This window comes from Phalacrocorax carbo, chromosome 14 (genome assembly GCF_963921805.1).
Source record: "Phalacrocorax carbo chromosome 14, bPhaCar2.1, whole genome shotgun sequence".
Classification (NCBI taxonomy): Eukaryota; Metazoa; Chordata; class Aves; order Suliformes; family Phalacrocoracidae; genus Phalacrocorax; species Phalacrocorax carbo.
This window is the reverse complement of record NC_087526.1, coordinates 4,281,834-4,305,586: the sequence shown is the minus strand read 5'-3', so window position 1 is coordinate 4,305,586 and position 23,753 is coordinate 4,281,834. Positions and strand designations below refer to the sequence as shown.

At 42.2% G+C, this 23,753-nt stretch overlaps 1 protein-coding gene across 1 annotated transcript in view; it reads right to left on the bottom strand.

Annotated features, from left to right (window-relative positions):
- VAPB (VAMP associated protein B and C) overlaps positions 1–23,070 on the bottom strand; it is a 35,717-nt gene extending 12,647 nt beyond the window's left edge. Inside the window, exons 1-2 of the mRNA XM_064465304.1 lie at positions 22,733–23,070; positions 6,484–6,636 (exon numbers count right to left, since the gene is read on the bottom strand). Of these exons, the coding sequence (XP_064321374.1) occupies positions 6,484–6,636; positions 22,733–22,790 (211 nt within the window). The 5' untranslated portion in view covers positions 22,791–23,070. The remainder of the gene's footprint in view (positions 1–6,483; positions 6,637–22,732) is intronic.
- Between the last annotated feature and the right edge of the window lie 683 nt (positions 23,071–23,753).

The following is a 23,753-nucleotide window of genomic DNA, read 5'->3' as shown; positions in this document are numbered from 1 at the left end:
ATTGCAAATGAAGGCAAGTCAAACCAATTTGCCTCCTTCAATGAGCAGAGTATGTTATGGCTGTGCCATCTTCATTATGCACACAATCTGTGGCTATCAACAACCACATGCCTTTTAAAGCCAGAAGAGAAGGAAGACAGCAAATTCTCTCAGATGAGGTGCTTTAAAAATTATTCTACATTTTAGCTCACCTTGCAGCAATCAAATGCTAGACCAAAATGAATGTTTGCAAAGTAACAGGCTATTTTAAAAACTATGTTTCCAAACAGAAGCGACTGCACTGTGAAAGCACATATATTTCAACATGGCATGATACATCACTGAAAAGCAGAATTTTTTCTCTCCTGTAGTAGACCCTCAACTTATTTCGAATCTACACAACATGTAAGATCCAGCTGGGTAGTCAAAACTATTCACTGTTTATGGAACTTCTCCAGATCTGCAGTTTTATCCATTTGCTTTGCTGAATGCAACTGTAAGCTCATTTGAAGATTATTTCCCAAGTGATAGTGCTGAAGCCATTCTTGAACGCCAAATGATCACTGCTCTGAATTCCATTCACTGAATTGTAAGAGCAAGCAGCTAAAGAGGGCTTGACAGTACAAACGTTGTTAGCACTTGTATTTTTAGATCAATACATGAAAGCCACATTGACACACATTATTCAGCAAATGTCTTGTAAGCCAGATGGGAAGCTCAAAAATATGTACTTTGTTCAAGAGGAAACCAAACCGTTTCAACATTTATTCGCATACTATTGGGGGTTTCTGTGAAAGATCGGTTCCATGTAACTGCCCTAATTGCTGGAGAATTTGCTGCTGTGAATGTGTCTCCTTTGTTTTGACTTCGAATTCCATACCTTATGCAAGAACTATGTGAAAAGTATATCTTCCTGCAAAATGCCTTATCAAATCAGTCATTTCATCTGGTTAAATGTTTCTGACTAGCTTTCATCAGAACCCTGAGTTAAGAGACAAAATGATAACATGATCTTCAAGTTTACTAGCACCAACATCCATTAGGCAGAGCTTTGTATTCCAACCACTTTTCTAAACTGTTCACCCTACAGCTAAAGCACCAGAAGTATTCTACAACAAGCAAAAACCACAAAGTCATCGAGATATCCACAGAATGAGGAGTAACGCAAGTTATATTTGGTTAGCCCACTTGTCTCTCTCAAAATTCAAACACAAAGGCCCGACTGTAAATACATCCTGTTCTGAAGTGTTTCCAAAGAAATCGATACCAGTTTTAAACTCTTACACACTCCTGCTATACCCCCCATATTTTACGCAAGGCCCTCTGTAGCTAGTGAAGGAGAGGCAGTGACCACTTCATATACTCTTTTCTTTTCCTAGAACTGTTATTAACTTTGCCAGAAAACTATGTCAGAAGCATTAAACTCTTCTGGTTCTCCTAGAGTAAACCTGCTTTCTCAAGGAACAGAGGAAATTTCAAGCAAGAAACATGGAAGGAGGCAAAACTCTACCCCTAATGCCTGCTAGGATCTAGCACTCCCTTCCAAGCACAGAAGGAACAGAAAAGTCTCCCTGCTCAGCTAGTCAGCAACCGTTCTCTAGTTTCCACCTAAATTTATTAATGGCCTGTTTACTTGGTCCCGGACCAATACTGCCCTTATGCTTAAATATCAAAGAAAGGGAAGAGTCATTTACTTCTGGTGCACTCCAAGACATCAATCACAGTTGCTCTTGGCCTTCTGGTAAACTAAATGGTGGGTCCTCTCCGGGCCAGGCTCCCCGTTCATTCTCTGCACCTGTTCTGGCTTGAACTTCTCTGTATGAGCTACTCTAATTTTGCATCCGGGAAATTTTACTAGTGCCTTGGACAACAGCATTTATACTCTCTTATCTCTTCCATCATCTAGCCTGTGCGCACATACTACATTTGACTTATTCACAGCCACATTATGCCAGCATCTCTGTTACGCTATCTGGCCCCCTCCATTTAACAACCTTGTCATTATAGCAGGAGTATTTTATTCTCCAAGTACGTGATTTTGCAGTTTTTCTGATTAAACTCATCCTCTGTTTCTCTTACTGTAGCCTTCAAGGACACACAGTTCTGCTGCATATCTTCAGCCTCCCAACTTTACATCATCATCAGGATTTTTTGTGTACTCTTCTTCTGCCAGAACTGCTTATAAAAGCATTAAACAAGATTAGTACCAAGAATCCTTCTCAAGGAATGTCACTAGTAACTTCCTGCTATTACATTTCCATCCACCACATCACTGTTTACTCGTTAAGTAGCCCCTTCAATAGCCTGTGAAGCCATTTTTCTTCACTAGCTTTATTGATATTTTTCCCAAATGGCACTGCATGAAATTCTTTATGGGCAGGATAGATCTAATCTGCCACATTTATGTCACCTTTACATAGGATACCCCAACCAGCTACAGGGGCAAGCCCCAAGATCATTGTGCAATTCGATCAGCTCTGCTAGGAGCGTGCAAAGGACACTCACATCTACAGAAACAGGCAGAATGCACTGCACCACTTCACATTTGATCCATGTTTATATAGTTCTTTCTAAAAAAAAATATTGAATCTGTGAAAATCAAGACAGATTCTTCTAAAGCAAGCGGACAAAACCAACCCCAAACTTGGCAGTCGCTACATAGTCCTGGGATGCGCGGAGGAACAGCGTGCAGCAGCGAGGGTGCCTCGGGAGAGCCGGGGGCTGCAGCAGCGGACAGGACACAATCGGCATCCTAGCAAAAGGGTGACCCACTGCCACCGAAGAGAAGTGCAGCTGCAGAAGCACCCTCCTGAAGGCAACGCAAACTGCCTTTTCTAAGTGAGGTAAGTTTACAAGAGACTAAAAATCCCCCCAAGGATATCGGACGGCAACCTAAAGATAACGTCAGCTTCTCCCCATTTTTAGGAAGCATGTTCAGACTGCTCTCTTCAGCGGGACATGGTGCACAGATGGTACCATCTGCACTTCCTCTCTCCCCCCGTTATACACCTATCTGCAGACTCATCGGCATCTGTTTATTTTTTTTCCACTTTTCCTTTGTAATCCATTCATGTCTTTTATTTAGATTTCAACCTCTCGGAAGCCACAAAATCAGATATCTTTGTTGAAATAAGACATGTTTAACAAAAACAGAATGTGTGCAAATACCCTTCTTTTCAAAGTAATTCAGACCAAATGCAATGAAATCAGATGACAGCGCACACATACACTTCCTGGCAGTTACATAAACTCAGCTGTTAAAATTACACGCCATTATATAACAGGTGAAAACACAGGCTACAAACCTGACATCGCAGCAAGCAGCGCAAGCTGACGGGGCCTTAAATGCAGACATTTAGGAAGAGCTGTTATACGGTGTAAGAAGCCAGTACGTGGCACTCCACTGGAATAAAGCAAGCTTTACTTTTCTAGAATTTTATGTGTTTTAAATGAGCCAACACGCTAGTATGAAATAAAGTGGAATAATGTTCTGATTGCTGCCTCTGTCTCGGGGCAGAACAACATCTCATACACTTACATCAAAACAGTACAGACAGTTTCACAGGAGCTTAAGGAGGTACAGTTACTACAGCCCAAGGCAGGTAGGGCTGCCCCAAACTCAGCTTCAGTCAGTAAAATTCTGAGAAACTTATGAATTGTTCCAGAGCTTCATGTCACTATACGTAGGCACGGATTTTCTGAAGAGACGAGGTGCAGTACCAATGCAGTGCTACCGAGCGGCTGTGCTACAGCCAGTCAGCAATTCTCAAGAGAACAGATTGCAGATAGTAAATACAGCCCAATTAGTTTAAGTATCCGGAAGTTGTACTGAATTAACTATATTCTAATAATTTCTCATCAGTACTATTTTCACTAGGTTTGGAGGAATTCAAGTCCTATTTTTATGCCCTGTGCAAGACTTGAATTACATGACTGAAAAGTAACTGATTCACAGACAAAGAACCAAATTCTATTTATTTTTCACTTCATTAGCTCCAAAATCAGCCCTCTGTTCTTAAGCAACATTGCTCCAAAGCAAAGGCTAACCACACCTGTGAATTCAAAACCAGTTATGTTCTGTAAGTTAATGAAAGTTCCCTCTTTGATCCCCCCTATCAAAAAGATCCCTTCTGCTAATCAGAACCAAAGACACTGCCATCTTTAAGTCCAAAATTAGGTCCCATGCATGGTTTAAAGGAGCTACCAGAAGTGCGATATATAAAGCTCTATTAAAGAGAAATTTGACCACAGCACATAATAAAGACAGCTTCGGTTTAGAATGTTTTAGGAAATAAAGGCTTAATATTTATAAACCCAAAATTCTGTAACACATCTACATATAAATTTACCTTAATATATTACCTAAAGAACAATGACTGTGTACTACTTGCATTTTAAAATATAATGTTAATATAAGGACTGGCAATTTAGGACCATTATTTATTATTACTAAGTTATTATCAGCATGAAAATATGTAGAACACAAATGTGAGCTTGCGATTAAATATACCATAGCCATTTGCAAAACTAACAGAATCATAAATCACTATAAATAAAGTTATCAGAAAAGGGAAGTTTTTCAAAGCTATGTAAGCAAGAGCAAAGCGTAGCTCAGGGTTAGCACAGCAATCTCTCATAATGGAATACTTGAAGTCAAGTCTTGGACTAGATCCACATTCTATCTGGTACGCTGCTGGGAAGAGTCGGGCTGGAAAAGCAAGTAAGATGTAGGCATGCTGGTAGCATAACACAAGATGGTTCATTCAACACTCGCATATAGTGTATTCCGCTCAAGGTAGAGCGAAGGGTCATTGTAAGAAGAAGTTTAAGACAACACTCAATGTTGAGATCAAGACGACATTTAAAAAGCATGGTATGCGCCAGCAAAGTAAGGAGGCTTTTAATTTTGAAAGTTCATCTGAAAGATGAAAAGAATCCACATCTTTATGGCATGAAGATAATTTGTAGCTAGAAACCATGCTAATTTTCATTATCACTTCATTGATTTCTACATGTTTAATATGCTCGCCTGCAGCTAGTGAGGATGACAGACAGCTTTACTTAGGAACTGTCCTGAGTTTTAAAAAAATCTCAATTTCTCTCTAGAGCGCTTTTTCATTTACATATTAGTCATTTCAGAGCTTACTGGATACATGCTAGCCTTCTCCTGAAGCAGAAGTGTTTTGCCTGCCCCACCCGTAGCTACCACATTGTACTGGTTATCCTCACTCTGACATTCCCCAGAGAGTAACGGCAAGCGAGGCACCATTCTGCAATCATATGCACGCTCAATGTGTCACAATAGAAATCCCAAAGACAACAGATCGACGAGTGTGCAATTGTAGGCACGCACGAGATGACTTACACAATTAGAGTTTCTTAATGCTACAGTGCAAAGTATTTTTATTTTGTTGAAGCAAGATCTCCACTGGTAAGGTGTTTAAATATTTTACATTTTATTAAGTAAAAACCTGAAGTCTTTATTTTTACATTTTGATTTTTTTCTCTAAGTAAAAAGCAGTAGTTTCTAGCTCCCAGAATTTTTTATTCCAGGCTAGAAAAGTTTGGTAAGAGACTGATGGTAAACTGTATAACCTACCAGTAAGTAATTTTTCTTATCATGCCAATATTAAAATTTATTAATAATAGTAAAACAAATCTGCATGTTTGTAGAAATAATTTTCTTAACTAAGACTTTATTCATGCAGTATGTTACTACTACATGCTTTGACAGAATTCTCTGTTAAAAACATGGATCAGAGAAGTCATTGAGAAAATACATTGCTTTCATGCATGTATCATCAGCAAGTTAATAATATACAGACATTCTGTTTATGGGAAACACTTGACACTTTATGCTTTCAAGGTAAGCCACTTCTTTGCTTTTCCATTACCAAACTTCAGCAAGTCAAGAGCTACTGACTCATTAGAGAAAAATCACTAACTTTTCCTATGGAACAGCAAAGATTTAGTCACTTGACATTTCTAACACCAAAGCATGCTGCATCTTCAGGGAACACAAAACAAGCATGGTTTGAAAGTAAATGTTTTCATTTTTGGTTATATAGGTGGCTCGGCAACAGCCTACATGACTCTAAACCGGTGTGGCTCTAGTCCATCCAGTTTTATTCTTACCTCGATGTGCCTGTCCAAGCACTTGTTTGACCCTGTGGTGAGCTGGTTCAGGAAGTTAAGCTGGCAAAAAACTAACCCCACAGGGAGGGCAGGGCTGATTTGGATAGGCTGGCTAAAACTGTTATTGAACTATATAAATCATTTATGTATTCCCTGCCCCGCCCCAGAAAAGGTGTAAAACCAGATCTATTACTGCTAGACCAGGGGTAAGGGAAGTAAAGATCTATGAAATGGCTGCTTCTCCATGAAATCACAACTTGTTGCTTTTAGAAACATTCAACAAGATATTTCCAGATTGCAAAGCATTCCAAGAAATAGTTGGTTAGAAGAAGCTATTTTCAATCACCAAAAACTGCTTGAATGACTTACCAGAAACATTAATTGATGTTCCTGCATCGATAATTCCACTGTTAGGCCTTACACAGTATCTACGTGGTGCTGTGGTCTTAACTTTGAAGCACACATTTCTGTCTGTAGGATTGCCGAGTTTCAGGTTTGTAGTGACAACATCTGTGAAAGGACCTGAGGAGGAGAGCAAAAGCAGACTTGAAATCACACAGAAAGTACTTTCAAGCAGAGGCTAAGCAGGCTCTAAATCTCTGTTCACAAATCTTATAAAGTAATTAGATGTCCAATTTCCATCCACGGCACGTACAGATAATCGCGCACACAAAGCTGAGGATGCAGTGAGGCCTCTGAGCATGCTGATGTGCAGCATGCTCCAGCACTCACAGCGCAACAGCTGAAGTTGATCGTTAATAGCAAAACAGAAAGGGGGAAATCATTTATAGATGGTGCTGACACAACAACATGGCATTCCAATGATGCCAAATTCTCTGCTGTATCATAGTTACTCCATTCTAACTACTGAATCCCAGTAAAACCAGGCTTACAGAGAGACACCACATACACCTGTGTTACAGATGATAAATGGGAGTCCAGTACAGTATGTTAACTAGAAAGGGAATGATAACAAAGTGCTACTACAGATTCATCTGCACATGCAAGCTGTACCTCCGCAGAAGCAGGATTCCACCAGGTATTCAGAAATGCCGTACCATAACCAGCAAGGTAAGTATTCAGTGTGCAGCCCCTTTTCCTACCACGTCTTTTTTTTTTTTTTTTTTTTTTAATAATTCTCTTGGCTACTAGAAATGATAAACCAGAAGAAATATTCATAAAATAGCCTACCTCACCCAAGACAGGAAATAACCATGTGGAAATAGGAAAATTCTTGGACGCTGAGAACACTGGCAAAGATTTCTGTATTAGCAAAGCCAGAATCAAACCATTGTCAAGTTCTGCAACACCAAGCGCAGGCCAATCGGTTTCTCCCAGGCTCACTACCTAGTTGAAACTGCCAAAATCCCTCAGGTTAGAGAAAAGGCTAGTTCCAGATTATCTACAAGACACTGATAAATCAGGCAGGTAACACAAAACTGCAGTGCTTGCTGAGATGGTAAAAGAAATATAACCACACTTTGATCAAGTATCCTCTGCATAAAAGTAATTAATTTGATGCCTGAATAAAATATCTTCATTTATCCTCAGGAGTAAAAGCCAATTAGTCAAAAAAAGCACTGAACCTTTCCTTGCAGAAATGACAGCCCTAAAATTTAAAAAGGGTGAATGATGATGATGATAATAAAAATACTAGCAGGCAATACTCCACCATCCTCCTCCTGCAGCACGGTCGGCTTAAAATAATTTGTTTGCTTCCTTTTCTATAAATTTATCACACAGATTTGTCTCCTAAGATGACATTTAATACAGCTGTAAAAGTATTACAGTCCTGCAACCTTTATCCTTGCTTCAATTTAAGTAATTAGAAGCCGCAAAAAACCCCAACCAGAGAACAATGAAGCACCATTTCTGCCTGCACTCTGAACAAGCCAGCTTTGCATTTACAATGCAACCTGGCACCAAAAAAGAATAAAAGCAATCAAATTTTCAGATCCCATGACAAAGATTTCACTAAACCTGTGCCTGGTGAAACACAGAGATGTGAAAGAGAATGAAACACAGCTGTCAAGTTTTCTGTATTCTGCATGCAGAGGGAGAGTGTAAGTCTAATGGAAAATAACTGGGCAGAAGAAGCCGTGAGTTGTTAAACAAGCCAAACTATCAGAAAAGCCCAGCAAACATTTAGGTGTGTAAAGACAGTAGCAGATCTTCAAGATAGCTCTAACTGGGAGAAGTCTGATGTTTCAGAAGAAATTAATTGATGCCTAAGAATTAAGGATGTGCCTTTACTAGCAGCTATTCCAGCACAGAGGGAGGGTCGTCTGTACAAAGCCCTACATATGCAGCTGCATCCTCAATAGTGCTTTACTAGCCTGCATGCTGGGATAGATTTCCTGTGGGAAATACCATGTTTTTACTTGGCTGATCCATGAATGCGTGAGGGATTTGTGCACCCCAGCACAGAGCTGCTGTTTGCAATAGTAATACAACAACAATTCTATGTGTAAAATAATTTCCAAATGGAGTTACTTACTGCTAACATAGATCATACCAAAATATTTGGCAGCAAAACCTTTCAGCAGGCCGAATTAATTTCTTCTTGCCTGCTTGACATTTCCTCTTCTCTTCTGTCCGCTAAACTTCAAACAGTTTCTTTAGATACATTTTCCCCAAATTACAGGTTTTACAGATCAGCCAGCACAACCGTACCAGAAGGCTGATGTCTGCTTTCAGCAAACTTGTGTGCAGGCATACTCCTCATGGCATTGCTATTCAAATACTGCAGCAAAGCAAAACAGACCAGACAAACGCAACATTAAAGTGCCATTACAGGTGTTTTGAAGTGTGTAAACCAGAAATAGACAACAGAATATTACTCATGGGGTAATTAGGGCACGGCAGTGAAATATTATCAGCTTGGTTGGCCTGCCATTTAAGAGCAAGGCCCATGGACTGCCAACTCAGGCTGAAATGAAACCTTGATAGCCTGTTGTTAGGTTAATATATGTTAGGTTAGACATTTTTGAGGGAGGTTGGGGTATGTGGGGGAACAGATCCCAGGATAAATACAAGCTAATTCTGTACTGGAGATACACCTTTGCTTTCTAACGTCTGGATTTGCACACTGCAGGTAAGGATGGCTTGAGTATTAGCTGTCGTATGGGACACATCTACCCTGGAGCTTCATTTTTTCAATCCAAAGCCCTAGGACTTCTGGAATCATAGCTACAGATACAGGGATAGGAAATGCTCTACACTTCTTTCCAATGCCTTTGTCCTCACTGCAAGTGGCTGGACTATTTATACAAGTATATGCACCACCTGGGAATGCGTACACCCCTAAGGTGGGCTGTAAGCACAATTACAGTCAGTCAGGGTGGTGCATCTGGATGGTACTTGGGTTAAAAGCAACAAGCAGACTCTGCAGTGAAGACTGACTCTTGCTGTGTGCCTAAAGAGAAGCCACACTTAAAAAACACAACCTTTATTTCATAATGTTCAAAACAAAATAATGTATTTTTGATTGCTTTTAATATTTCTAGATAAGTGAAACTTATGTTAAGGCAGGGTGCTTTCCAAATGACAATTCTCACTTCTTAAAAGAAAAAAAAAGGAACTATTCTTCTCCCATGTTTTTAAAGATCACGAGAAAAATGCCACTGGTGTCATCCCAAGGACAAAGTTATGGGAAACTCAGGATCTGCACATGCATCATCTGACATGGGGTTGTCATGGGAGCAAGCTGTCTGCAAGGAAGAACGTAGCAAATTAAATTTGGCGGTGAAAGTTTGGAATATTCCACGAGGGCTTGATGACTTTTTCCTGCCAGTTAGAATCAAGTCAACTTGTGTCAATGCAAACTGGGCACCTAGTGATATGCACACTGACAGTACTGCTTAAAGAAAAGAAAACATCACCTCATATACCCATGCAACAACAGTAAGAGGTGCTGCGGTTTTCCGTAGGGTCACTTTTCAGCAGGGTTAGTTTCAAACCACAGCTGTGGCTTTCCACCCAGGAGCTATGCATACAACCTTTCACATTTGAAGATCACAGCATTATCTCAGAATTTGCCACGCTCCATTTCCTATTCAAACACTACTGCTGTATCAATCTTTCCTAAGAGTGCCATTCTGCAGTGTACTGCATTATAATATCCCAGATCATTTTAGTAATAATACAAAAGCCTGAGAATTAGGTCAAAAGAACATGATGTCAACTCTATTTAAATTTTAAATAACTCTCATTGCAATAAAAATTGCCCATAATTGTACCAGCAAATCCAGGCTGATAATTTTTTGATCAGCACAGTACTTGCTGTAAGCTTCTTGCCACTCGCTACGCACAGGAACCATGTTACACAGCTACATCGTCTGTACCGAATCTTAATACGATTATTCTCACCTTAACCAAAATTCTGTGCTTTAGCACGGCAAATAAATAATCCTCATAGACATGTACTTTCAATGCATCAAGAGCACTGCTGTAGCACTCTCTGGCACGTGAAAGAAGTTAGCACAAGCATCAGCAGAGGCAAAGGTTTGATGGCACACGCTTGGGCAGGAACGTTCAAACCGAACAGGCACAGTCCTCTGCAGATTTGTACGTGCTAATACTACTACATCTTTATAATTAGCTACACACATTGGTTGGGCTACAGTCCCAGGGTTGCTTTATTCCTGCATCAGTCTGTCTCTCTGCTGAAAGGGGAGGTGGTATGACCTCTCATCTCCACCAACCGCTCATGCTAGCTGCAGAGTGTTCATCTGGCTGTGCTGAGAGCTGAGCCAGGGAGCTGCTCGGGCTGAAAATTAATCCACTTACAAGACAGGGAGTGAGGGAGGAGGCAGTGGGGAAGAGAAAAAGGAGAACCAGTTTTCAGCCAGATCAAGCAGCACTCAAGACACTGGCATCAGGGAAACTGCACCTTTCCGCACAGCATTCTGCCAAATTAAAGCAACCAGGGCTCATATTTAGTAGGCTAAAGCTAGCATGTCTAGGCATACACTCTGCAGTCACACTCCTTGTAGAGTTGGCATAGCTGTTGAAAGTAATTATGGTACATGCCTAATTTTTTTTGTGCTTAAAACTAATGCAAATTCCCATCTGCTTAAAGCCAGGCATCCCCTAAAAAAAATTTTACCGAACTGGTGCTTTTCAGAGCAAAAGCACTGCAGTAGCACTTGATACCGTAGTCAAGTCATGTTAAACTGGCAATCATTGATTAACAAGACTAAGAATAAATTCTCATCAAGCTGCCCAGAATATTTTAGATCCACTTTCTTCATCTTTCCCTAAACAATTTTTGCCACTCCATCTCAGCACCACAGACACGTATCCAAAAGCAAGGTAATTGGAAACAGGCAGAAATCCAGGCAGAGCTTCAATGAGCAACCCCTCTCGTCCTTCCCTTGTGGAAGGCAGCAGAATGCAACAAATAGGAGGGGAAGGACATATTTCACCATGGTTTAATCCCATCGATGTGTCAGATGAAAGTCATTAATCACCTGATATATTAATCAGCCATAGAAAGGTAACCAAGGAATCTTTAATAAGGGAGAGGGTAGAAAGCAGTAAAGGGGAAACTTAAATCGTTTTGTGGCTATTCTCAGGAGCTCAAATCCTCCGCATCGATGTGCCCTGACTAGCAGATGTCCACCCGGAGCAGTAATTCATCCAGTGAAACAGCCACACTGACTCTGCAGGTATGAGCAGAAAGGGTGGGGGTTGAACATGGTACTTCAGGCTCCCTTCACCACACACACCATGCTGGCTCCTGCTCTCATGGCACAGAGTGCCTCCCCGCCAGCTTGGTCAGCCCCTCCAGCTGGGGATGCCCCTCGCCCAGCTCTAGCATGTACCAGCCTACTGCAGAGTCCTAAGCGAGAGCGTATCAGCACCGCCGACAAAACAACCACCACCCAAGAACACGACTGTCTCACCATCTGAGTATTTCAGCCTTTCTACTTATAACTTCTCTTATCGTATCAGAGTTATTTCTCAGTTCCTTTACTATACCTCTGACAGTAACAAGTGATTTAATTTTATTTCCACAATTTCTCCCATTTTATTTTTGGGGATGTCTATTGGCAATAGAGAGAAAGTCAAAATAAAAACACTAGCGATGAGCAAGAGGGCTCGGTAACAGGTGTGGAACTTGACTTACTGCACACTTCTTTTTAAAGTTATATATGGAATTGATGACCTTTGAAGAGAAACACTAAAATGAAGAAAGCTGAAATGTCAAGCAAGACATCTTGAGCTATCAGCCAGGTGCCTGTGAATTGAGAACACCCAAGATCCAATCAAACTCTTCCACCATCTTACTTGTCTTTAGACAAATCACTTAAGGGCTCGATCTTTTGCTATTAAGAGCCTTAAGAGTCGATAGCAACTCCAAAACAGAAGCAGATTTGGACCCTTATAGTTTTCCTCTCTGTGAAGTCAGGAGAATACTTATCTAATTACAGAGAATCTTGTGAAGATTAGTGTTTTAAAAAGTACTGTATGCCAAGTTTTAATCATCATCATCATCTGGCTCTGGAGACATTCATAAGTGAGCATCCACAACTTCCGAAATCAAAGAAGTCGAAGAATGAGAAACAAGAAGTGCCTGTGTTGCATAAACATCTGATTTCAAAAGTAACTCACTGAGAGGACCCAACAATCCCAAATTTGGTAATTATTTTTAACAAAAACGTAGGTGACCCTTAATCCTTGTGTAAACCAATCATAAGCCTTTCAATCTCAGCTCAGATTTTAAATGGAAGTCACTAGAAAACCCTGCCCCTGTGGAATCAATTTCTTTACTCTTACTGTGACTATCCTCACCCCAAAGAGCCCTTGAAGCAAAGTAATAGGAGGGAAGTGGTCATTTCCACTTCTGCTGGGTCAAACAGTAGAAGCCTTGATGAAAAACCTATTACAAAAATAGAAGTGCCATGCAAATCACTCCCCATGCAACAGCTGACGCAGTAATTTTTTTTTTTTTAAGTAATCAATAAAATGATCTAGGAGGAAAAAAAAAGATGTAGAAAACCAACAAAATTACATGATCAAGATGTCAAAGTTGGAGCAAGGTTGGCAGTAAATTATTCCATTTGGATGGATTAATGAGTGTCCTTCTCTGGCCTATTTTGGCACAAACTATTTTTGCCACAGTGTGCCTCATGCTTAATGGGGGAAAAAAAAAGAAGAGAAAAACAACTATGAGACTGAAGACTATTTTCAGGGTATCTATTAGTATGTCATTTTTGTCACTTTTTATTCCTCAGAGGATCATTAACAGTTTGAATTCACAGTTGTAAGAACTGTGAGGCCACACATAAATTTACCAAGAGAAATGGAAGAATATGCCCTTCAAATAGTTTTGGTACCAGTGTAATTTGTTTTTCCAGCTGATCTCTTCAGAGCTTTATTACACCCAAACATTACTTACAGCAGTCTTAAGCAACAAAATGGCACAACATGAAATATTTTCTCTACATCCTAAACTTAAAGCACTTTTCTGCACACAACTGCATAAACAAGAGACTAATGCAGAGTTGGCTAGCTTTTAGAGGTGTATCTCTGTTTCAGCTGTGCTTTCATATCCTTTTAGAACCGAATGCCAAATGTATCGTATTACTTTGTTCATTCCACTTACAAATATCATATGTACCAACTCTCTCCACATATGAAAACAGCTCAGAGAACAGCGGCATACTCTTTTGATAGTGAAAGGGTACGTACATCACCTTCAGTAAGCATGACATAGTAAGACCTAATTATTATAAGACACCAACTTATTGTACACGGCTAGAGGCCTTATTCACGGGGGTTGCTGGCTGGGTATTGAAAGGGCACTGAAACAAAGCACAGGCCGCCAGGGAGATGTGGGGATGCAGCAGTGGAGAGCAGAGCACAGCATGATGATGGCCTGATGTGCAAGCTTCCCTGGCAAAAACAGTGCTAAAGACTGTAGTCAGTGTAAAGTATCTCCCTGGAAGAAGCATCATGATTGTAATCAACATCCCAAACCATGCTGCTTCTTGTACTTCTTGTGAAGTCATTTTTTCTGGTCTAATTTCATCACTAATTTCCATTTCAGGTGCACATTAAAATGGTAGGGAAGGAGCAACTTAACTACTCTAATTTTATACTCATACGTACTCTTCAAACAGACAAATTTGATGTGTAACTTAAATAGCAACTGAGCAAATATTTTAAGTGCAAAACTATGCATACATTGCAACTACCAGAAGATATGAGCAAAATTAGAGATTTTGGGATGCACAATGAGTAGCTACTTTTCTAGTAAGTTAAAAAAAAAAGGCAGCAAGAAACTGATTATAGCTATAAATAAGGAAGGAATCCTCAATTTAGCAGGGTAAGTTGCTGGGGAACCACTTGAAAACTAGCCTATTAACTGTGTCTTCGGAATCAAAGGCAAAAATACCCACCAAACCAAAGCCAAATCAGAAATTTAGTCAGAAGCAGTGAGAAAACCTAAGGAAGAAAATACCTGACAGCTTATACTGTCTGGCATAGAACATGATACAAATATGAGGTTACATTCTCCAAACCTAAACTTCCATATGCATTAGCTGCACCACTGTATGCTGCCAGTAAGTGCAGTGTAAAAACAGCTATACAAAAAAAGAGGAATAAAAAAAAAAATCTTAGTGCCTTTACACCTTTGCTCCTAGTTTGGTAAAAGTGTAGGAAGCCCAGAAGAGGAGACATTGCAAACCAGAGGAAATTATGTATGCAAATATTTTGAGAAGATGCAAAATATTTTTTTAATTCACATATCACAAGAAGCAGCAGTTGTAAACATAAAAAGGCAACACTGGCAGTCCAAACCTGAAACTGCATACAGGAGGGCTGGACTCCTGCTTGTGAGAAGCATTAGAAGCACCAGTAAGGATGAAGTAACTGGTTAGATAAATAGGAGCAGTCATGGGAAAAAAACAAGTAGTGCATTTTTTTTCCCTTAAAGAATTACTTTTGTCTTTTGAAATGCCTTCTACAAGCACAACTAACCTGCATTAGATCTTTAAAATTGTCTGCAAAAACATAAGATTTGGCTCCATAGTGAGCCCCACACCTACACAATTTTATAATTTGCATCATAAGTAACTGGATCACCAGGCAAACCACCCCCTTCTCTATTTTTTCCGCCCCTCGTGGAAACCGACCAAGGAAACGGGATTAAATTTAGAACGATAAAATCTTTAATCCATAGCACCATTGTATGAGGGACTTCATTTACAGCTCAGAGAACTAGACACTAATGTAGTTTAGTAAAGAGATTATTTTCATAAAGTCTTTATAATAATATGGGATAAAGTACTGCAGGCAGCAGCAGTACCCAATTTGTACAAATGTTTGTGAGGCCACAAGAATTACAGTTGAAGTAAGCAATTTTCAGAACAGCTGTAATACAGAAAGGATAAACTCAGTCAACTCTCAGTCTGGATTGTCTTGCTAGTGTAAACACTCAATCACTTCCATCCATGTGCATTTTAATCTTGCACTGCATTAAACATGGCAATGGTGATTCACTTTGCATACATTTCCAATGACAGCAAGAGTGTGACAGCTGTTCCAGACTGATGGCACAAATCCCTCTTGAGGAAAGGTTGCCTAGCAGGCCAAGTTTTAAATTCAACAACATCCCAGACATATCAGAAAATACCCTCTATGTCTCTACAGACATCTCAGTCTACAAAGTAAGTATGAAAGGATTTAGACATTGAATAAATATTGGGTCAAATGCCAGAGGAAGAGACTTGGCATAAGTCTGGCCCCTAATTCAGATAAACTGGTATTTAAATATTCATATATGTATGTAAAATAGGCTTCCTTTTTGCCTCTGGTCATCACACGGGAAGACAACGAAAGGAGGCTTCAGTGTTACCTGTGGTAGGAACTGTCACATCAGAGTCCCTCATTCGGAGACAAGAGAGAGGTCTAACTGGGAAATAGTTCCTGACCCAACCAGATTCTTGCTTAAATCAGTGAGGATTTACTTGGAGGAAAAAAAAAACCAGCTTGCAGCAGCATGATGATAATGTTAAAGATCACATTCCCTACAAATACAAAGATGAAATTTCAAGTCTGAAACAACAGCTGTTACCATAAACAAAACTGTTGCAAACATCATCAATAAAGCTTTCAAAGCCAACCAACTACACTGACAGAAAAAGGAAAAAGGCTGCTGTGGTATCAACTATGAAATGCATTCAGTAGTTATTAGTTGTTCCCTGCAGGGATCAAACATAAGACCAATACGGTAACAAGATAGTAGAAAATGAGTGTGACTGCAAGATGTGGGCAGAATTAGCAAGGGTCATTTGACTCCGGCATTGTCTCCAGCTAGGCAGAAAGCTATGTTTAGAGGCACTCTAAAAGCAAGAAACAAGACAAACACTCAGTTTTCTACGAAAGTTACATTATAACACATGTAGAAGTTGCTTGTTTGATTCAAAACTCATTTGATGCAATCAATACCTTCTGGAGCTGGGTGCATACAACAAATTAAGCTTCTTTTAAAATTGGGTATTTGTTCATAGATGTAAGCTGACCTGAGCTCATAAAGTTGGATCATTCACTATGGTGATGATGCCTTTTTTCCAGCTGAGTTTCAAAACAGATCTGAAATTTCTGTTCAAAGGTTTGTACTCTAGTTTTTACAATCCTAATTCCAAATTAGAATGCAATTAAACAAAATTCAGCCTTGTATTCAAAGGTAGCTAACCTATTTAAAAAAAAATAAAGCACTGCATGACTACTGATAAGTTTTTAATTTATAAAACCTGTGAAGTGAGGGAAAAAAGGCAACAATTTAATTTCCAATGAGAAGAAACTATCAGAAACTCCTGTGCAAATTTCTCCTCCATATTCCTCTTTCACGGGGGATAAGACATTACACTTGGCATGCAAGGCAGCAGCTGGTAAATAGAATTTACTGCCAAGCATCTGTGTGAACCTGTACCCACTACGATACCCTACCTGTGTCTTTATTTTGACATGATAGCCATGCTCCTAGGACTTAAGAAAGCCACCCCTTACCTTACACTGACATATGTATTTTCAATATAATTTGTTATCAGATATGTTTTCTGAAGCGATGATTAGAGGACACATCCCATCAACCAAATCAGACGGGCAGCCCGCCACCCTGATGAGCTTTAAATAACAAACTTGACAAACTCTTTCACGTATCATTGCAATGGTTCCATAGCTCAAAGTGAGCTGAAAATTGGTGCACAGCATGAGGTTCCCAAGGAACAGGAAATTATAAGTGTACGTGTCCCATCCCTCATAACAAAAGGAAGCGGTTCATCATATTAAAACTACAGAATCCCACAAAACTAAAAGACGTAACTACCAAGTAACAGCTACTCATGCTGATTTTATCACTGCATTAGGACCCTCCTTGATCCCATTAATGCTCATTACTTCAATTCTTAAATTCTGCACAGTACAAAATTATTCAAAAGCCCATAACCCATAAATCACACGGGCCAAAGCTTTCAAGCAGATTGTAGGATTTTTGGAAGTAGTCTTGGGGCACCTAAATAGAGTAATTAGATTTAACAGAAAATGCAGCTGAACCTCCTTGACTGCTTCACAGACCTCAAATAATTGTTATTTGGCTCTCTAACCATCCTACGTGAAGTTTCTGATTTCTGTCAGTCCCCACACATACAATTCCGCTCCCTTTTCTCAGTGGAGCTGTTAAGTGTCGTGTCTCTAGTGTACAGGACACCAGGAGATTAAGGAAGCTCAAAAGAAGCACTACCTTCAACTTATTCCACCTTTCCAAAAATGAGATGTGTCACGAGACTCTCACAACGCACCACTATCTTGCTTTCGTATCCAGTTCTTTCCCTCCAAACACTGCTCTCTTAAAGTGAAGAGTCTTGCAAAGTGATGAAGTCATTACAAAACCAAGGGTGCACGTGAAATTAGAATAATTCAGTGAGATGCAGCAAGTCTGCACAACTATAATGAACACTTATAGTTAGAACAAGCTACTGCTTTTAGCTAAGTTGCAGGAATACTGAGCATAACATGAACTGCAAATATTTAAGCATCACCAGAAAATTACTGATTTTGTTTGCTAGTTGGGCTACAAACTTAGATTTGTTTAGATTCAGGAAGCCTGTCTGTTATTTAAATACTATGTCCTCTTTTTAAGTGTATAATTTGATAATCAAATTCAAATATGCAGGGGGATGTGAAGGTTTACTTGTATTTAATGCAGTAACAATGATTTTACTAGGAATAAGGCTAGACAAAAAGAAGCGTGGACCGGTACATTTACCAGCAGAAAAGTAGATAGCTATTGACACAGCAGCCTCCAAAGAATAAAGAAATCCTAGTACTGACTGCCATTATGCTGCGAATACCAGGAGGGCTCTAACAGTTTGAAGAAAACAGCATGCACGTTTTCAGCTTAAAAGATGCGTATTAATTATACTAAACAGGCAACTTCTCACAACGCTGTCAGTATTTTGCATTCCCATTCCAGGGGCAATGACTATAAATCCCTATTTATCCAATACAGAACAGAACAAGCCCAGAGCCAAATCTCCCCGAATACCTTCCGTGCTTCAATCATTACAGACAGACCATGACAGAGATGTAGTTATATAGTTTAGTCACAATGGCTAAGTCCCTAACCTCTCCTCTGAAACTTGACAACTGCAGGTCCAGTAAAGACTAATCTGATGTCCCAAATGTTACTGAACTCTTGGACTGAAGAGCCTTAGCCCAGTAGCCGATAAGAACTGGATATTCATGTCAGACACAGGAGGTTTGGCACACCTACACTGCAATGCACAGATCTGACTAGAGTTTACACAGACTTACCTGAAGGAGCTCAAACTATCTTATTTGGGAGTGGCAGCCACCTAACCACGGTAACACAGGTTATACGAGCTGCAGGGGACTGTGGCTAAATGCTAAAAACTTCACTCACAGCGCTGCAGATACACTGTTGGACTGAGCACATCTACACGGGCCAAGGCCACACCTTTGGACTGCAGCTCTGATGTGCCCAGGGGATTCACTTGAGCCGGTGACAGAGCTTGGAAACAACACTGCTAGGCCTCAGGCCAGGTCAGAATCAGTACCATTAAGACTGGAGAGTATTGGCTATTCTGGTTTACTGTTGTGCCCTTTGCACACAGCAGAGGTACGCAGTGACATATTGCATATGTGCAGGTGCAAAAATCACATACCGGGAACGAGAAAGAGCATTTCCAATTGGCAGCAACTCACACAGTTTTGCGAGGAATTAATCCTGCGTTTGGCAATACTGCTGTTTGCCGCTTGGGGAGCACTGCAACAGAGTGCTGAGTCATAAGTCCAGCCTAACCTGTAGCAAACCTCTAAAACGTTGCTGAAATGCACCTCAGCCTATGCCACCTCCGTTTTTGTGTGTGTCCCCTACTAAACACTGCTCCCCCGACGCTCTGCATCTGCAAAGAATGCAGAAGCACTTCAAACACCTACAAACCCAGGCAAGCTCTAAAATAAGTTACATTCTAACAAAATTTCACTTGCTGACATTAAACAAATTATCTCTATTCCAGATGGGCACATGCTGCTGAAGCGACAGATCGGCCTCCCAGGGCAGCCATCCCGCGAAGGGCGCGAGGCAGCGCCCTACAGCACAAGTGCCGCACGGTAATTAACAACTGTATCAAAACAGAGCTAACAAAAGGGGCCAGAATTACACATCCTTGCGCAAATTTAAATTTTATAATTCCCAAAGTCAGGCCCTTGACTACTGTAATCTGACTAATTCTCGGCAGATTGTTGGATGTTATCTCCTAGATTAAAAAGAAAGGAAACATAAACGTAAATGTTGTCACATATAACAACAATGGCCTTTTACACCATTTATTACCAATAAAGTCTGAACAATAAACCTTTAGTTCGATGCTTTCTCACCTAGGCTGCAAGTCTACACCAGCCAAGAAGTGGAGGAAGTCACTGGCAAGACAGTAAAGCTCCTATTTCATGTGACATCAAAGACCAGGGCAAGGAAACGGGCACCTCCAGCCACATAATGGTGGGCAGAGGAGAGCGTCCTGCCTCCCACTCTTCACAGCTGCATTTCAGCACAGCACATGCTGATGCTATTTTGGAGCGTGTGTGTTATGGTGTAGGAGATGCGAGGCGGGGAGGAAAGACAACCCCTGCTCATGTTCACAGGCTGTGAAAAATTCTAGCATGAAAACCTCCTTTGATATTTTTTGCAGACAAGTAACAAATAGTATTTTGAAACAAAGCGCCAAATGAATTTAGAATATTAACTGCAAACCAAGGGGCTGCAAAAGCTTCTTAAAAAAGGTTTTCAAATCCTTCACAAGCAGAAGTGCTGGCTAAGAGAGGGATGTGTACAACCCCATAGCGACTTTATAGGAGTCATTATAGAAGAAATCCTCACTTTGGCACCTTATTCCCCGCATCTTTTTGCAAACATCATACCTCCCTCTAGATTTTACATTTAAGAACAGAGCACTTCAGCAGCATCAGAAGCAAAGCATTTTCTGCTTTTCCTGTCTGTGTTTTGACCAAGACCTTTATCCATTTCCAGTGTTTGCGAATCTTGTTTACAGTCCTACCTCACTGACATTGCTGACCTACGTTAAGCATCAGATCTTTCAGTGCACGCCGGCGAGGAGGCACAGCCGCGCCAGCCAGCAGCACCACTGACCTCTGTCAGTTTGGGTCTACTCGTACGGTGCGAAACAACACTCTGGAAATAAACGCAACTATTTACAAAGGTGAGATTACAATTACAGCCGTATTACCAGGCAATATGCCGTCGCAAAACCAGCAGGAAAAGAAGCGCTTAGAGCAGAATTTACTTAATGAATACTTCAAATTGGCCTTTCCTGAATGAAGGACAGCGGTCAGCACTGTTTGTCAGAAGACTGCAAGACAGAATTTATTGCTGAGGCATACGAATGCTATCCATAGCATTAAGTCTGTTTGAACATTAATATTTAAGCATACTTTAAAACTAAGCCATTTCTTAGCTGCAGTTAGCCAAGTAACATTTAACGTTGTAAGGAGTATACGTTGCTGGCTAAAGACTTGGCAACCGAAATCTATACGGTTAGTTGATTTAACTTCAATAGTTACCGACTATTTAGTCTAGAACCTCACCTGAAGGACAGGCAGCCTGACAAGTTATCTTTATTTCAGCAAAGAACAGAGTCTGGCTAGGTTTACAGCTACCTGCGATGAAGGGGGTAAAAAACCCCTAAAACCCTGAATCACAATTATGTCTCATTGACAAGTCAGCACCAATTAAGGCCCCACTTTTTGCCCACCAGAGTTTGGATTTTCTTGCTTGTTGAAAGCATTATTATTCAGAACAAGAGATGATTTTCATCTAATCATACTTAACCTAAAGAATGTTAAAACAACAACAGTTTCCTTCTTAAGCATGTTTGATACTGCTGCCATAACAACATGCAAATACTTCAGCTCGCAACAAAGATGCATTGATTCCATCCAGCGTTTATTACAGTGCTTTTTGATAAACCTACTTTATAGTAGTACTTCTAGTATATTTACTAACAAAAACAGGTAGACATCCCCTACATTTGAAAACATACATGAAAGCTTTTTAAAGGAGTACTATTTTTAACAGAAAACGGTAAAAAAATAATATTTTTTATAAAAAAGTGTATTTGCCAAATATTCAAATTAAGCTATAAAGCACCTCTGACTCTAGTAGCATAAATAAACTTGCTGAACGCTTATTCGTAATCCCAGAATATTGTATTACAGTAGTGCTGTCAGGCTACAAGACAGGCACTTCAATGTTAGCGAAAATTCAAACCCATTCAAGATTTTTATTTCAAGGAAGGACATATTTTCGCGCAGGCAAGGTATTGACGATTAATTGATCTAAATGGTTTGTTAAATCATAACAACATGAGAAAGCCACGCCAGGCCGCCCAGAGGCCCGGCGCGGCTCAGCCCCACGCCCCGGCCGCCTGACAGCCCGGGGAGGGCTCCCCTCGTCTCCCCCCCCCCCCCGGGGCCGGGGGTTTCGGGGCCGCCCGGGCTCGCCCCGACCCCAGCTGAGGAGAACGTGGCGAACACCCCCTCCTCCGCCCGCCGCAGCCCCGCGGCGGCCGAGGGCTCCTCCCGCGACCCCCCCCGCTCCCGGGCGGCCCCACGGGGCTTGGCCGCCGCCCGCAGCCCCCGGCCCGCCCTGCCGCCCCTCCGCCGCGGCGGGGGAACGTCGGCCCCGGGGGACGATCGTCCTTTTCTGGGCGCGGTGCCGCGCTGCCGGCCGGGGAAGGCGGCGGCCGGGGCCACCCCCCCACACCCCGTTCTCCCCTCAGGCCGCCCTCGGCCCTGCGGCAGCCGCCCGCGGCGCGGGTGGGGGCAGGCCCGGGGGCGACCCCCGCGGCTCCGCTGAGGCTGGGGCGTGCGTGAGGGGCGCTTCCCCGCCCCGCGGCGGGCGGGAAAGGCCCGGCAGGGCGGGGGGCGGCGGCGCTGAAGGACATTTTAGCGGCTGGAGCCCAACTCCGGCCCCCGGAAAATGGCTGCCGGCGGAGCGGGACCCGAGAGCGGCGGCGGCGCCGGCCCGGCGCGGGGAGGGGGCGGCGGGGGCCGGGCGGGCGTCTCGTACCTTTGAATTTGAGCTCGTGCTGCGGTTCGAGGCTGAGGACCTGCTCCGCTTTCGCCATCTTCCTCCTCCTCGGCGGTGGCGGCACCAGGCGGAGAGAGGAAGGGACGGGAAGGGAGGGGAAGGAAGGGGGGGGGGTGGCGCGCCCAGCTGGTTTATTCACCCCCCCGCCAAGCGGCCCCGGAGGAGAGGCGCGGCGGAGCGGGGCCGGGCGGCGGCGGCTCGGCGGGTCCCGGACGCAGGCTGGCCGGGCAGGGGCGCTGAGCGGGCGGGAGGCGGGATGATGCAGCACGGAGGGGCCCAGAGAGAGGCTGCGGCTGGCGGCTGACGTGTGCCGCCGGCACCGCCGCCCGCCTCCTCCCGCCCGCCTCCCGCGGCCGAGGGGCCCGGCCCAGCCGCCCCCCGGCTCGGCGCGGCCCCCCCGGCTCCCGGCAGAGGCAGGGCCGGGGGCTGCACCTCCTCTTCGGGGTCAGGCTACCGTCCGAGAGCCGTAAGGTGGTGGTGGTGGGAAGTCTAATTCATAATGAACTTAAATCATCACCGAAAATAAAGATTTTTGTAATCAATGACTTATTATCCGGTACCAGCCTGTTATTTTAGGCCTTCGTTCCGTAAACCGAGCAGCGCCGGGGGCCCTTCGGCCACAGTGGGGAAGGGAGAGACATCCAGGGCCGATTCCTGGAGCACCGGAGAGCCGCTCTGCAGGGACTGACATCCTAAGGCACGGCGATGCATTACAAGACCAGGAAACTCCTGGTAACTGCTGTCAAGCTACAAGGAAGACTTTTTAACAAATAAGCCAGTTTTTCAGATCATCTTAGTGATCTTAGATGCACCTTCCCCCCCCGTTTAAGTAAACTAACCAAAGTTTTGAGGTGTTTGGTTTGGATTGTTGTTGTTGGGTTTGTGGTGGTTTTGGTTTTTTTAAATTATTTTTACTCCAAGTAACATTTTAAATTATTTTTAAAATGTACAGGTTGTTCTAATATGAAGTACTGCTTTATTAATAGCCCTAAGGCAGTGT